Source organism: Betta splendens, chromosome 22 (genome assembly GCF_900634795.4).
Source record: "Betta splendens chromosome 22, fBetSpl5.4, whole genome shotgun sequence".
Lineage (NCBI taxonomy): Eukaryota > Metazoa > Chordata > Actinopteri > Anabantiformes > Osphronemidae > Betta > Betta splendens.
Genome location: NC_040900.2, coordinates 2,745,214 through 2,760,864, shown reverse-complemented (window position 1 = coordinate 2,760,864; position 15,651 = coordinate 2,745,214). Strand labels below are relative to the sequence as shown.

The following is a 15,651-nucleotide window of genomic DNA, read 5'->3' as shown; positions in this document are numbered from 1 at the left end:
GCTAGCGACGCTTCAGTCACTTACTAGTATTTCTGCTGCTCTGCGGTTTTGGATTTCTAATTCTGATTGTTTACGGTGATCACAGGTGTTGCATCAGGCAAATGCAGGGTTGTGTTTGTTTTATGTGAAACATTTAAATTCTAAGACCTAACTTCAAATGGGGGGGGGGTGTTTGCTACAGTGAGACCACCTACAGTAGGTCCGTTTCTGACGCTGCGTAAAATAAAGCACAGAAATTGATACGAGCCACTAGCAAACTAAAGAGCAAATCATTATGCATCATTAGGTGAAGATTTAGTTTAAACGTGTTTAGCAGGAATTAAGCAAAGCTGTTGTTGACATGGATTGACTGCTGTAATGCTTTATTGTCAGTGCTCCAGGAGGCAGAGGGAGGGCCGGCCTAGTTGGGAAGCAGCAATGTGCCGAAAGCAAGGATTTATGGGAGGTTGGGAGGAGGTGAAAGCGTCAGGTGAGCGGCTGAGGAGGCGAAGGTTTGGCCGGTAGCAGACGATGGGAGGAGAGGGCGAGGTTTAAAATGGAGCATTCACGTACAGATGGTACAGGGACCATACATATATGTGGTGTAAGATAGGCTGTGGGCTTCTAGATGGATGGGATGAGCAGCATCCTCATCAGGAAGTAGAACCAAAGGTAGAACAAGAACGCGAACAAGAACGAACTGTCCGCAGCCAGTGGAAGCACACGCGGCCTCCGCATCGCGCCCCGACGCCCGTGTTTGCATGTGTCTGAATGTGTGCGCACGAGCTGCTCAAACTGACGCGTAAGAGAGGACAGTCTTATCCAGCTCTCCAGTGTTGACAGTATTACTAATCCCCTCCACCTGCTCAAACACTCACCCCAAAAACACATCCCCGCCCCTCCTCCGTGCGCCGGCGCCGGCGTCCCTGGGGCCGGGCTGCGCCTCTGCCTCCGTCTCCACACCAGTTATCGTCTCTGGCCCGGCTCCGCTCCCCAACCCCTTCCTGCGCCGCACACATTAATCGCCGCAAAAACAAATAGTTTTCAAATGTTTGGAAGAGACCCACTGTTTGCATCAGGGCCTAACAAAATAATTTTTACAAGCTATCCAGTTGTGATTAGGGCTGAGAGAATTGAATTTATGTGGCATTGATAATATTAATATTAGCCTAATTAATTATGTTGTTTGAACTTGCACAGCACCATGTGTACCCTCTACACAACACTAACCAGCCGGAGCTGGAACTGAGCTCTCAGGCGTCTCTATCTCCCAGGCTCTCCCTCAGTCCATGACTACTGCACACAATTCATCAACTCATAGATATCTAATCCCCTCTGCTTCGCTCACTTCCTGAAGTCGAAGAAAGAACTTTACTCTGGTGGCAAGAATTCCCATGAATACTTGATGACTTCTATAGAAAGAAAGGCTGTTTCATCTCACTTTGAAAGTGACATTCGCAGAGAGCAACTTTTGATTCACAGCTCTGTTTATGAACAACATTGAGTGACATCATAAAATGCAGTATCTTTTTAATGAGTCACTAATTAAGGTAAACAGCAGTACAGTGGGAGCAGCTTTGTGTAGAAGACAATGTTTAGGCATCAGGGACATGACCTTTAGTGCAGAAGACACACAATAAGTCCTGTGTTAAGAGCCCTCTAGTTTGTTTCCCTAATCAGCAGAGGTTAACCTTCAATACCTCCTGACCCAGAAACACTTCAGATCCAACCAACAATGTCTTTGGACTGTGCAAACCCCCGGATGAGCAAGTGTTGATCTGTGCAATTACAGTGACACATACTCAGTGACCCATCGCACCCGCCATCTGAGCTTGAGAGCAGACCACCCAAACCTCCAGAGAGATTCTCAGACCTGCTCTTGCTTCTACACGACGCCCCCTCTTCAGGGGTCAAAGAGGTGGTCATGTGTCTCTGTTAACCAGACAGAGTCTGTCTCATGCTTGGTCAGGCTGACTCTGTCACTAGAGTTCATTAAAGAAAGGAGAGGCTCGATGTCTGACCTCACAACGTGACTGGTGACAGTCTCCCTTTACAGCAGTGTTAGAGTTTATTCCTGTGCACAAGTGCAACCACAGATTTATATTTTTGGCACAATGAAAACAATTTTATAATAAGTACAGAAATCTGTGTTCTCTGTGTACTTGTGTCAGGGTTTAAGGGATTGGTGATGAATTAGTATTTAAAAACAAATGAAATCAGAAGTCAATATACACTTAAATTGCTTCAGATTGTGAAATTAACAATGAAAAATAGGTAAAATGCACATTTCCCACATTCAAAGGGCATCTCTACGATGCACGGCGCAGTCCCAGTATAAAGTCTGTATGCAGAGGTCGAGCTGACGCTTTTTCCGAAGCAGGGATGGGTCTCTTCCAGGTGCATCACCCCATCAGAGCACAGGCTGCTGCCTGGAGGGTAGTGAGGTGTCCATTCAGTCATTAACTGAAGTGCCGGCCCAGCCTGGCTGAACGGTAGTCTGCTCTGAGCTGGACGAAGGCGTGCAGCAGGTTCCGGTCCAGATTGGTGAGTTGTTCACCTGAACAGACCTGCTTCAGGTTGTCAGGAGCAACCACCAGCAGGTTACAGAGCGCGTGGAGTGTGTCGAAGAGCTGCAGCACCAGAGGGACCTAGAGGACAGACAGAGAAAATAAACTAATACATAAATAAAGATCTATTATGGCTCGTAAACCGCAACATATGTACTGCTAATCCCTTTATACATGCAAGCGAAAAAAAAATGATGAAACCTAGATTTCTAAGTTACAACTTGAGTTTGTTAAGGATGCAAAACACTGGGATCTAATGTTTTTTTGCATACATCATTTTATCTAAATAAAGCATTCTCAAATGAGATAATTTACCTACACAACCACTATGGTCTAATTACCATAAATAATATAAAATATGCACCTGGACAGTGACGTTTTAGACTAAACATCTAATAATAAAACCCCCAAACAAATTCCTAGCAGGTAGGTCTGTGCTTTGCCCCGTCACCGGTGTCTCCTGGACCTATGCCCCCCCACTCACCCTGAAATCCTTGGCGCAGCGTCGATATTCAGCCACGTCGCAGATGGCCAGCATGCCTCCCATGGAGCTGTAACTGTACTGCTGTAGATGCTCGTGGATGAGTCGGTGGAAACGAACACCCAACTCCGTCAGCACCGTGTCCACATTTTTCCCATCCATGGACTTCCGCACGTGCTCCACCTGCCGACTGACGTAGGCGCATACCTTGGAGCAGGCCTGCCAGGCAGGAGAACACACAGGGAAACAAGGGAAGCATGCTGACAGAACAACTGACTAACCCATGTTCAGAAGCTGTCAATGAGTAGTGAGAACAGGACTAAAGAGCGCTCAGAGGTCGTGTATGTCTTACTGTAGTGTACTGGATCATAACATTGTTCTCATCCTCGGGTCTGAAGTCAGTCTTCTTCTGCTCTGTGGCCAAGATGTGCTTCATTTGTCCCACCATGCAGTTCAGTGTTCTGTGAGCAGCAGAAAGATATCAGAACAAAGTGTATAACAGGACATTTGATGATCTGTTTTAGATTTTAAATACAGCAGTTACTAAAACACTGACCTGTCAATTCCTGTGTCCAGTTTGACTTCCATCTGTTCAATCACCTCTTTCTTCTTGTGCAGACACTCTGCCAACTTAGGAGAGGAGCTGGAGAAGGATTTTAAAGGGTTAATAGCTTTTCATTTCCATATGATAAAATCTAATGTAATAACTTGTGGTCGTCCCATTTAAACCTTTGCTGACCTTATTAATGGCATTAGTTGGTCATTAAACTGCTTGTCAAACAAGTGAAAGATGGAGTTCGCCTGTTGAACCACATCCAGGAAGTACAGGTTGGCATTCTTGGCGTCTGCTGAGGGAATCGCTATAAATCAAAGTGAGAAGGAGAGAATAAGTCCAGGCAGTAAACCAAGAGGTTTGCTTCTCATTTATGGGTTTACTGAAATATATAAACAGAAAGATTCTCATTCACAGTGACGCTTCAACATCACAGAGTGAGGAGGAATAATCAAACCATAGGACCATCAGTGATGCATTTAATGCAGAACGCACCTCGGCCTGAATAGAACACACAATATACATTTGGTTCCACTGTAGCTGCCTGAAAATGATAAGCTGCCTCCTTACAGAAACGCCAAATGCAAGAGCTACTTCAAAATGAGGTAACTTGGATTTTATAGCTTTTTTGTATTTTACAATTATCGTGTAACCTTCATCAATAAACAGAAACATTGTGCATTCATTAATACTTCAGTGAGCACAGTGAGACAGTGTGCCATGATCAGTCTGTTTTCCTCCAATGTACCTGTCACAGATTCAGGTGTGGACAGACTTTGTTTTTAAAAAATGACTGGCCTTAAAATCTGTTAGTTATAGAAATGAATAGTGACCATGGCAACCAGTTTCATCTTGTCGCTGGCAAACTGAAAGTACAAGCTTTTCTTTTCCAGCGTCTTTTCCAAACTAACTGCAACAAGTGATGTGACGGCAGCTGTATCCAAGCCAGTTTTAGCATCCGTAGGCTGGAGTGTATGGAAGCAAGAGAGAATTGAGGTGTTTATGTTGCAACAACATCAGATCAGCACAGAAGTAGAAATAATGAGCACGGTATTAGACGTACCTGAGAGGCCAATCTCCAGAGCGTAGTCAATGTGATCCACGCACAGATGTTCAACCAGCAGCAGGAAGATTGAGAAGGCGTTCTTAGGCAGGTCAGAGGGATCCGAAAGCTGCAAAGTATAGAAAGAAAGAATGATGACATTAGATAAACATGACCCTGTATGAGCATTTCTTTAACTTCCCTCCAGTCATTCCAAGTTCGAGTCTTCTCACTTTGTGGCATCTCTCAAAGGCGTGGCGAGTCTCCTGCAGCAGGTTGACAACCAGCTCTGGGGACAGGAAGGTCTCCCCATGAGTATCAATGCTAGGACCAAGGGGAAGGTTGGTGCGCTGCCTGATACGCTCCTTCAGCTCTTGAATACTATAAAAGAGAAATAATGCAACCAGTTTGAGCCACTTATCTCATGACGTGTGGGGAAAGAAAGAAGCAAAGGTTTACCTGCCGGTGCCAATGGGGCGTTTGTGGTGGTTCTTGGAGTCATAGTAGCGCTGAAGAATCACGGCACCACGGTTGCGAAGGTAATCTCTCTCCATGTCAATGTAACTTTCAAGGTATGTGGAGAAAATGCTCTTTATCAGCTTGGAGAGGAAGGTGTGCTTGTCGGAACCCAGGTTGAATTCTGTCAGCCTAGTGGCTAACGCTGTGGTCCTGGAGTATACGGAAAGAAGAGCGTGAAAAAAGGAGTCGAAAAGTTTAGATCTGTAAACAGGAAGACGATAAAACAATGAACAAAATACCTGGTGTAAAGGTCATAGAGGTTCTTGAGGTACTGTTCCACATCAGAGTGACGAGTCTCATCAAGCTTTTCCTTAACATGTGCCTGTAAAGGCAGTGCCAGTCAGATATAAAGCGCCAGATGAGGCAATGCCACAAAGCAGATCAGATGTAGTAGAAATACCTGCAATTTGTTCTCAAAGATGTTCTGGATGAGTTTGGCCATAACAGTCTCTGGGCTGCTGAACACGTCGCCCACCTGCTTGTTGACCCTCTGGCAGAGCACAGACGTGTCCTCAAACACATCATTTCTTAAGTAAGCACCCTGGGGAGTCAAAAATAGCGTTAACCAGGAGTCTGTGGATAATATTCTCCCACAAAATCACTGGGGAAAAAAAAACCCTCACCTCCTGACACTGCTTGATATAGACGTCCACACAATGTGCATAGCCCTGTAATAAACAGACACGAGTGTTACTTACTCCACAGCAGTGAAAAGTAAAGTCCAAACTACTACTTTATAATGCTCAAAGCATTAACATAGACATACATAGACAAAGGATTTGGGCCACACGTGCATTTCTTTTTTGATACCTTGAAATGTAATAGAACAGCTGCCACCTCCCGCATGCGCCCAATCTCACCCCTGCGCTGGGCAGCGGTAAACTCCTGGATTAACTGTCGCTCCAGGTCATGATATTTACCTTCACGGAAACAAGCAAACATAAGAATACTTTAACACTGTTATTCATTTTAAATGTAAAAATTCTCGCGGTGTGGAATGTAGAAATTCTCATCATTTGCTACAGACATACTTGCAATTTTTGCCTTGACATCAGCAAATCTGTGAGAGAAAACATTTATTAGGGAAACTGTTAATACTTAACTATTAATTAAATGTAAAAGTGTCTAAAAAATTATACAAATTTGAATGCTTAAAAATCTGATATGTTCTGCATTGGGTTTACATTTTGAAAAAAAAAAAAAAAAAATAGTTGACACCATTAATACACCACCTTCCTCTTGTTGGACATGCTACTGTCTTAAGCTGCCTGCAGGATGCCTGACTCACCTGTCGAATGGCAGCTCCTGGGCAATGAGATGCAGCTTCTGAATGATATCAGCAGCCTCCTTAATCTGAAGGAGAGGAACAGGAAGTGTGTGTGTGTGTAAGAGAGAGAGAGAGAGGGGGAGGGGTGTCAGGTGAGGTAAAAGAGAGAGAGCAGACATGACCACGAGAGGTGGACATCCAAATAGAAAGTGGGCAGGCCGCCGGCAGTGTCTCCACTTGGGGGATCATCATCTTTGAGCAGCCCTCCTTCACCTCCCATGTTGAACAAGAGGCTGATAACAGAGTGGTGGCGCTCACCTGGGCATCGACAGCAGCAGTCCTGACTTAGCAGCACATCCAACTCTTTATTGGCATGCCTTTTCTGAATGGGCTGTAATCCCACAGGAGTCTAAATCGCCTTCAATAATCTGTCCGGCCAGGGATATCTGTCTCAAAAAAAGGGGGCCCTGTTGAGAACCCCCTCCCTCCCTGCTCCTCCTGACATACACTCTGGCTGAAAAAGACTCAGACCTACGAAAGGCCCGCCATCCGCAACTCCTCTGTTCCCGCAGATGCCTGCCTCAGCTAACATCATTACTCTGCTCCCGTGAGGAGGATCCAGCCTTTCTGCTCGGCAAAGGTTTTCTAAGTATCTGTCCCCCAGCTAAGATTAGCTAAATCCCATGTAAGTAATGTAGCCGTCTCCCTGCAGTCAGGGTTTAGCAGCACTTGTCTCCGCGCTGGCGGCCCAGCCCTCCCTTTCAGAAGGATTAGCAAAGCCATCCCCCTTCAGCTATTCACTTGCAGCTTTCCTCTTTCCCCCTCGTCTGGAGGTATGCTCAGGAAAAGGAATCTGGCCAGATATTTCTGCATGCCTTTCCAGAAAACTAGCTTCATCTCCAGCTCTCGTCTCTCGGATTGACCCCCAGACTCACCTCCCTGCATCCACTAATGATGTTTCTACTCAAAAGAATTAAATCGAAAGCATCCCGATCTCTGCTGTAATTTACAGAACTGCATGATAAAACTTTCAGGGGTCACCTGTCTATCAACAACTTTTCTTCTGTAGGCAGGAACTGAATTTATATATGGATCCTACTATGCATATTATCACCGCATGTACATATAATGCCACAAGTTTTCTGCTGGTGCAATACAACACAAAGCTGAGGACCAGACAATCTACTGTAAATGCAGTTAGACTTGACATGAACATGTTGGCATCTATGTCCGTCAATCATTCAGCTATTGTCAGCCAGCAAATGACAGTTTATTAATCCAAATTAGACAAGGGATCCAACTAAAGGGATAAACCTGACAAATTAATATGGACGGTTTACGTCATAATCCTGTTCACTCTTACCTCCAGCGGTATCACAGTGGGGGTCCTTGTCAGGGCCCTCACAAACCTCCAGTGATGGTGTAGCATACTCACCTTGTCTGGGTTATTGAAGACATCACTGCGAAGGTCTCCGTCTAGGAACTCGTTGAAGTAGGTCATCAGACGCTGAGCTTCTACAGCCCTCTGTCGAGGTGTGTTCACTCCCTCCAGTTGGTCACCAAGGTGACAAACCTTAGTGGCGACATAGCTGATGTGCTCATCAAGCTCCTGGAAATGCTGAAAGGCCACCTGAATTGACACAGAACAAAAAAAATGTAAATACATTCTCTGTGACATGAAAGCTCCAGAGGTTGTAATTTCAGCACAAATCACCTGATTGCTTCTTTGCAAGTCTTGCACTTTGTGGGCAAATTCTTTGGCCTCACGATGACACTGATGCTCGAGCTTCTCTACGCGTCGCTGAATCTTCTCATCCAGTTGCTTTAGCTCCTCTATGTGATTCTCAAATTCTTCCAATAGCCTGTGACAAAGGAGAGACGGCACATAGGTCCATAAACCTGCAGTGGTCTAATAACACGCTGTAAATGCTCCACCGATAAAAGCTCAACCACAGAAATATCACTCCTCCTAGAGTATTTTAATTGGGGACCACAAAGTTAAAACTGTTCCACTGACCTCATACTTGAAGTTAATAGTTACTGAATAGTGCCAGATACTTAATTCCAGGGTCCCCGGACTTAAGCAGTGAAAACTACCAGCTTCGTCAGCTGCATTTTAAGTGTCATCAGGACTACGGAGCAAATGTTCTAAATCAGCACCACATTTCACAGAGTAGGAAACATCCCAAAATGATGAGTGTATAATCTCTCGACTAATTCCTTCAGCACTGGCTACAGCTTAAAGACATCTCCCATCCCTTCCCAATAGACACCCATTCCCTGGCTGGTGACTCACTGTGGTGGCCTTCACAAATATGTTGTCTCTGACTCCTCGCTAAGAGCTGGTGGTGGAGGAGGTGGTGGCAACAATTTTGTGAAGGAAGTAGATAAGGCAGGATGGATCTACTGCAGAGTTAAAGCGGCATTTTTGCTAACAGGACATAACTTAGTCCCCAAGTGTAAACACAACAGCCAAGAAATGAAAGAAAAATTTAAAAAATTAAAAACACTGAACAAATGTTCAAATGAACAAATAAACCATATCCTGGTTTAAAAGATAAGCATAAAAAATGATTTACAGCAATAAACACAAAGTCGACGTATCTACTAGGCATTATTTACTGGTCAAATTTACTGGTCATGTATCTTGATGTCAGCATCGGATAAATCTTTTAAATTTTATTTTAAAATGTATCATTAGATCACAGATTACATTGGAGAGCTCAAAAGCTGTGTTGCACATTTAAAAAGCGATCTGTGGTTTATCTTTTATGGCTTACACAATATATTATTAGTGTGAAATAGCTCCTTTACAGTATAATTTATATTTAAAAGCACATTTAGAAGGTACATTGTGCCTTGATTGCACATTACAAAACTGACACCAATGCTGCTACTGACTCTCTCTGACATGACATTCAGAGAAATGCAATGGATCCTGTAAATGGGACCGATAGCTGTCGTCAGTACCTTTTTGGGTCAAATGCCTCAGCTCCCCCTTTGGAGCCTCCTCCAGGAGTTCTCCACGCCAACCTTTCAATGTACTCATCTGCATCAAAAGGCTCCTGAGGAAGGTGACGAGTGTTTAGATAAGTCCACACCAACTAAACACAGACTAATAAGACAACGCTACAGGAAATAGCACTTTGGTTTAACTGCAATGCTGGTGTAGCAAAAGACACTTGTGTTGATTTCATAGCAAACAGTGAATAACATAACGTTGGCTATTTCCCGAAGCAATAAAACCACAACGATTGCAGCTATTTTCATATTCATGTCGTGTGATACAACATGAACCCAGTCGTAACTTTAAGCAGCATTTAATTTAATATTGTCTACATGGCAAGAATCTATAAGAACATCACCGTTAGGTCACCGTTAGTTATAGTTAGCAAGCCAGCTAGCCTGCTAGTTTTTTTGATGCAGCAGCGGTTATACCTCGAACAGCTGAGCAGTTGTCGCCATGTTCCAGTTCCAACTGTCGACGCAATGAAATGAAGTTTAGGAAAAGGAACGCGGAATCGCAGATACCGCCAGCCTCCACATTTGCTGATTTAATACAGTTTTGCCCTTTGTTGACAGCTAGCTCGTTGGCAATCCAGCTTCCTGTATGGGAGAAGGGTGGGGATAGCTGCTAGCATCTGCGCATGCGCATATGTCAGCCGGTGTCTGGAAGATGTCACGTGAAGCAACAACGGGAAGTACGTCTCTGTGTTAGTGAAAAATACGAGGAATGGTTGAAATGCGTAAATGAACGTCAAGATGCAAACGTTAATATTGAGTTTGACAAATTTCCTGTAAAGTGCGGACTTCGGTGCAGATGAAAACATGAGTGCCCGTGCTTTGTGGGTTATTTCCCACGATAAGGGAGAAAGAGTGTCAGTACGCTTCTCAAGGTTTGTGATGCATTTCAGATCTAACTTCCTGCTTATGATAATAACGTAACGTCTTACAAACTCTAAATCTCGCCGTTTCTGTGTGCTTTGTAATTCTCCCTTCTTAGAAGGTTCTCCACTGTGGAGCACCGTGCGAAGAGGCTGGCGGGTTCCTCATATGTGGCCATTCCCGATGACAACACTGTGCTGCAGCTTCTGCTCACCGAGCTGGGGATTTCAGAGCCAGACAAACCCTATGCAGCTCTCAGAGACGACTGCCTCGACCGACAGCGATCTCCAGCCCTGGAGCTGCGTGTGGATGCTGGAAACAGAGTGCTGTGGCCGGTGCTGGCCATGTCGCGGGGGCCGCTGATCCTGGCCTGCCTGCCGTTAGTGGACGTCCCTCCGGGGCCGCGGCCGCCTCTGGCCCACCTGCTGTCTGTCTCACAAGGCCTCACGCTCCTGGCAGGTCTGCACGCTTTCCTCCTTGGCTCTGGCAGCAGGCCTGACAGTGAGGGGCTGGCCTCCCGCCTGGCCGCGCTGCCGTCCGTGCTCCTGCAGGCGTGTCCGCTCGGCACGCCGCTGGACGTCCCGGCACTGGGGGCATCTGCACCCACAGCGCACATGCCCGCTGGGAACCAAAAGCAGCCAGCCTGGAAGACGGGGCTCCACCGCGGGCGACCGGTGGTCAATCTTGCCCTGATAGAAACGGTCCGCTCCATGCAGTACGGCAGCCGGGCCAGACAGGACCTCTGGGATGTTTATGGAACAGTGACGTGCAAAGTAAGATGAAAGGTGAACTCTGTGTAACAATTTGCTTCTTTTTTATTACTTAACATGTTCTCCTCTCCGGCCGTTCCATCTACAGTGTGAAGTTGAGGGTGTGCTGCCAAACGTAACTGTGACCCTCACGCTGCCACCAAATGGGTCTCCACTGCAGGACGTCCTGGTCCACCCCTGCGTCACCTCATTGGATTCTAGTATTCTGACTGCAAGTAGTGTGGACAACTGTGATGGCTCTGCTTTCTCTGGTCCATATAAATTCCCCTTCTCCCCACCGCTGGAGCCATTCAGACTATGCAGCTACACCTCTCAGGTAAAGCACAATACTGTACACTTACTTTAAAAATGCACTGTATTAATCCTTAGTGATTGGCACTGACTCCTCGATTTTTCAACAGGTCCCGGTCCCCCCCATCCTCGGATCTTATCAGCTGAAGGAGGAAGAGAAGCAGCTGCATGTATCTGTAAACCTCAAACTTCATGAAAGTGTAAAGAATAGCTTTGAGTACTGTGAAGCACACCTGCCTTTCTTTAACAGGTAAACAACCTGATCTGAGAGCGCCTGCTGCCACGCGATGCAGGTTAACGCGGAGAGTAGCCTGTGATTTTACCAGCTGATTAAGAATAAAGGCCTCTTAAATGAGAGCACTTTTAAAAAGCTTAGTTCTATGAGATCTGAGCAGGTACAGCTATTATTGTGCTGTAGGGCATCATTTCAATCACAATTATAAATCAGTTAAGCAGAAATAAACAAAAGATGCTAGTTTGAAAGCACAGGATTCTTTTTATAATATATATGGTTTAAAGTATACAGATCTCGTCTACATCCTTAAACTTCTCCATTATAAACCCTAAACTCTGACACTGTTAATTAAAGCAGGGTATACCCTTTAAATCATCTCTTATCTTCTGCAGGGGTCAGATTGGTGTTGCTGACGTGAAGGTGAGCTCTGGACAGCTGGATGTTTCAAAGGAGAAGAGCCTGCTGGTCTGGGCCCTTGGTAGGCACGATCCAAAGAAAAGAAATGCATACTGTATGCATGTACTGCTCCTGTATTATATTTCACAATAACCTATTGCCATGCTTTTTCTGATATTAAGGACAAAAGTTCCCAAAATCACGTGAGGTCACAATGGAGGGCAAAATTGTATTTTGGGGGCCGACGGCAGGACCCACTGACCCCCTCTGCACAGACCTTACAGCCTACATCAAAGTAAGTTCCCTTATGATCACCAGAAAGTCAATACATGCATCTGTAACAAGGTGCTTCTAATTGTGATCTACCACCTCTGTCTTCATTTTCACAGCTGTATTTCAAAGTGCCCGATATGACGCTCTCAGGATGCTGTGTGGACCAGCACTCGGTGCAGGTTTATTCCTCTACTAAACCACGGATCACAACATGTAAGCTAACAGTGTTTCTCATCTTACATATGCTCGTTATAGGTTTCCTGTCAGTAACACAAAGTCTGTCTTTATTTTTAGCACGAGAACTTCAGTCCAAAGAGTATTTCATATGGAATTCAACAGGCACCGCTCCGGTTTCCTCTGGACACATGATTCTCTAGCACTGAACCAGAACAATAACTTGCTGTAAAGATGGTTCGTTCTAGAGGGAAAACTGTGCTGAGTGTATTCAAGCGAATGACCTGGGAATTCATTTATTTCCCGTCTACTGGTGCCGTTGCAGGCTGTGGCTGGAACTACAGTAGGTAGAAAACTGAAATAACCACAGAGCAGCTCAACACCAGTGTGAACACCTGTGACTGGCAGAAGTGCTGATCCTGTTCCTCTACTCTACTTTATCATGCTGTCCTCACCCTCCCTCAGATTTATCCCATTTCAGACACAATAGCCCCCCCCTCGCTCTGACAGTCCCACTTCAGTGACTCTCCATCGGCCGGATAATTAGCAGCTGGGGCCTTGTCATCAGCTGTTGTGGACCTGGAGGAGTGGGACTTGTGGGCTGTGAAAGCCGGGCTGCTCTGGGCAGTGTACTGGCGACAAAAGGCTCCTCTTTTGGAGTTGGCAGGGATCCTCGCCCCCACCAGTCCCCCCCATCCCGCCCTGTCAACTAGTGGTTAGCTCAAACACACAACCTCTCCAACTGGACTGTGATTGAGCGCTGACCCCCTGATCCCCGGAGAGTTTTTAAAGCAACCACCCCTTTCATCGGACAGGAGCTGCTTAATTGGTGAAAAAGTCACATGGAGGGTAATACCGTAGCTGGGTTGTCTTTGAGGTTGCAGGGTTAATGGAGAACGTAAATTAATATGATTTTGATCTTATTGTGAAACATTCTAGATGTTTATTTCTACTTTATTTCTGCTGTAACAACTCCACCTCGGCGTGTAAAGTCTAATGAGCGACTACCCAATGAAGGGTTAAATCAGAGGCGATGGTGCCCCCTATTGCACAGCAGCCAGACTCCTCTGAGTGTCAGTATTGTCTGCTGTTGGCCTCCTGTGCCCCTTGCTAGTCCAAATGCTACATTCTCACGTGGATTTCCACTCAGAAGGCTGACCATGACCAATCCTCTGTCAATTGGAACCAATTGCTCACACGGCATCCTTCACCTTCTTTTTATGTGGCAGCGCAGAGTGGCAGACACCAGGACCTCTCGGCATTCCTCCTTCATGATGATTTGGCTTTAAGGTCTAGTGTGTGTGGCTAGTGAAGTGGAAAAGGAGAACCTTTTGACGGGCTGGGCCGCTCTAAATCTCCCCAGTGTCCCAATATGTGGTCAGTCTGGCTCCTGAAGTCTGCAGCCACTGGCCCCTCACTGGCAAGCTTTGCTTTGTTGATTGAATGGCTAAGTAGATGGATTGTTTTAATGTGTGCTTTACTCCGGTGCTTTCAGCCTTCCAGACATACATTTATTCTCCCTTGCTTATTCTGCTTGTGAAGGATTCTGTCTAGCAAAAATCACAGGTGCTGGAATAAAATAAAGCAAAAGTCGTGCTATAAATTTAGAATAACAACTTACATGTTAAAACACTTATTACACTATGATGAACTCTTCTTTCACTGTGTCCCTCAGCCCAATAATGACACCCAGTGGTTAGTTCATGTCACACAGTTCTTCTATTCTTTGTGCATCTCCCTCTGACCACTGCTGCATTGTTTGCTCATTTATTTGCTGTCAACCCCATGTTGAGTCATTTGATCTCAGCCACAATCATCGTGTTTCAGGATCAGGTTGTTGCAGCCTCAGGTGTTTTTGGTTCACTCCAGCTTCTCCCGTCCTCTTTAGCGCCTCTAAGAGCCAGAGACAGGCCACTTGTAGAATGGTGGTCCGTTTATCTGGTTTCCTAATTATTTACAGGTCCAGGTTTGATACTGAAAGGTTCTTCTTTGCTCTTTGTTGGAGCAGATATCAGATAAAAGACTGTAGTTGATTTGATTTTGTCTCTTAGTATCAAATAAATATCATTTGTTTTATTTAAATATGAATGTTGAATGGAAGCCGAAGCAAAGCTCAGACTCACTCTCACCAATAGATGGCACCATAGTCTCAGCTATAAGAGAAGAATATTTGATTGTGGTGAATGTGTGGATGAGTTTTAAAATGCACATATTGATTGGCTGCAGGTGAGGGAGCTATTTTAGTAATTTATTTGTGTTATGTGACCTTTTACATTTTCTGTCCTCCCTCTCTGACCGCTTTGACAGACTCATCCCATGTGTCTGTGTCATACACTCATACTTACAGTACACTGGGACCTTATTCTACATCATCTTGGACCTTGATCATGCTCTGAAGAGGACTTTTCACAAAATAAAGCTTGTCAGTCCAACCACTCACTGTGTAGATGATCTCTCAGTCCTCTCCTCTCTGCCTTGTTGTTGCTGTTGATTGTGTTGACTGAGAACTGTCTGGGCCTCTAGAACCGATCCCTGGAAAGTCCACAGGCACCCAGAAGTGGAGTGAAAACAGTACTGGTTTACTTCTCCCAGTTTACTACCTGAGGTAAATACTTCTACTCTTAACCCTAGTACTAATTACTTTTTCCAATGCTGGAGACAAATTTACACCTTAAAATAGAACCACTTATGACCTGACTGTCAAGATTCTTCTCCTTCTGCTTTTGAGGTTGTATCTACTAGTTGGAGCTTCTCCGTTCTCCCTACTGAGAGGCGGTCATGGCTGTAGACCACCCCACTATCCTCTCCAGAGACACTTTAATCAGATCCAGTGGGACACGCATCTCACGGCTGCCTCTGCTTCTCTGTCTCATCATTTCTATCTTCCCTCTGTCTCACTCTGCAACACTTTAATTTTGCCTCCAGTCAAAAATATATCATCTGAATTATTGATGCCATAAATGCACCAACCTCCGTTGCTTTACCTGGACTGTTCTGCTGGTGCCAGCGTGTCCTTTCCGGCCGTCTGTAGAAAACTGCTGGACAGCCCCATCTCTGCAGCCCTTGGCCTGGAACAAAGATCAACATTATGCAAATTCAAGTGAGTGAAGACAGTCCCATTTCTCTTTATTTAACATTACCATGGCAATGAGACCGGCAGTGCTTGTGTGACCAATGTGAAGTACCTGTGGTTGCAGCACCTGAGGAGAGATAATGATG

General features: G+C 45.3%; 2 protein-coding genes across 2 annotated transcripts; one reads left to right on the top strand and one right to left on the bottom strand.

The window, feature by feature from the left end:
* Positions 1–1,492: 1,492 nt before the first annotated feature.
* Positions 1,493–10,022, bottom strand: exoc5 (exocyst complex component 5). The gene is made up of 18 exons (XM_029138635.3): positions 9,847–10,022; positions 9,379–9,473; positions 8,123–8,270; positions 7,844–8,038; positions 6,430–6,494; positions 6,173–6,201; positions 5,952–6,061; positions 5,765–5,809; positions 5,542–5,682; positions 5,381–5,463; positions 5,082–5,291; positions 4,856–5,003; positions 4,644–4,752; positions 3,767–3,887; positions 3,584–3,670; positions 3,380–3,488; positions 3,031–3,246; positions 1,493–2,627 (listed from the first exon to the last, which is right to left on the bottom strand). Exons 1-18 carry the CDS (start codon positions 9,871–9,873, stop codon positions 2,439–2,441), a joined length of 2,127 nt encoding a protein of 708 aa, XP_028994468.1. The 5' UTR covers positions 9,874–10,022; the 3' UTR covers positions 1,493–2,438.
* Positions 10,023–10,091: 69 nt separating this feature from the next.
* ap5m1 (adaptor related protein complex 5 subunit mu 1) lies at positions 10,092–14,868 on the top strand. The gene is made up of 8 exons (XM_029138636.3): positions 10,092–10,304; positions 10,412–11,066; positions 11,152–11,379; positions 11,465–11,604; positions 11,982–12,067; positions 12,168–12,280; positions 12,375–12,471; positions 12,553–14,868. Exons 1-8 carry the CDS (start codon positions 10,237–10,239, stop codon positions 12,633–12,635), a joined length of 1,470 nt encoding a protein of 489 aa, XP_028994469.1. The 5' UTR covers positions 10,092–10,236; the 3' UTR covers positions 12,636–14,868.
* Positions 14,869–15,651: the final 783 nt, after the last annotated feature.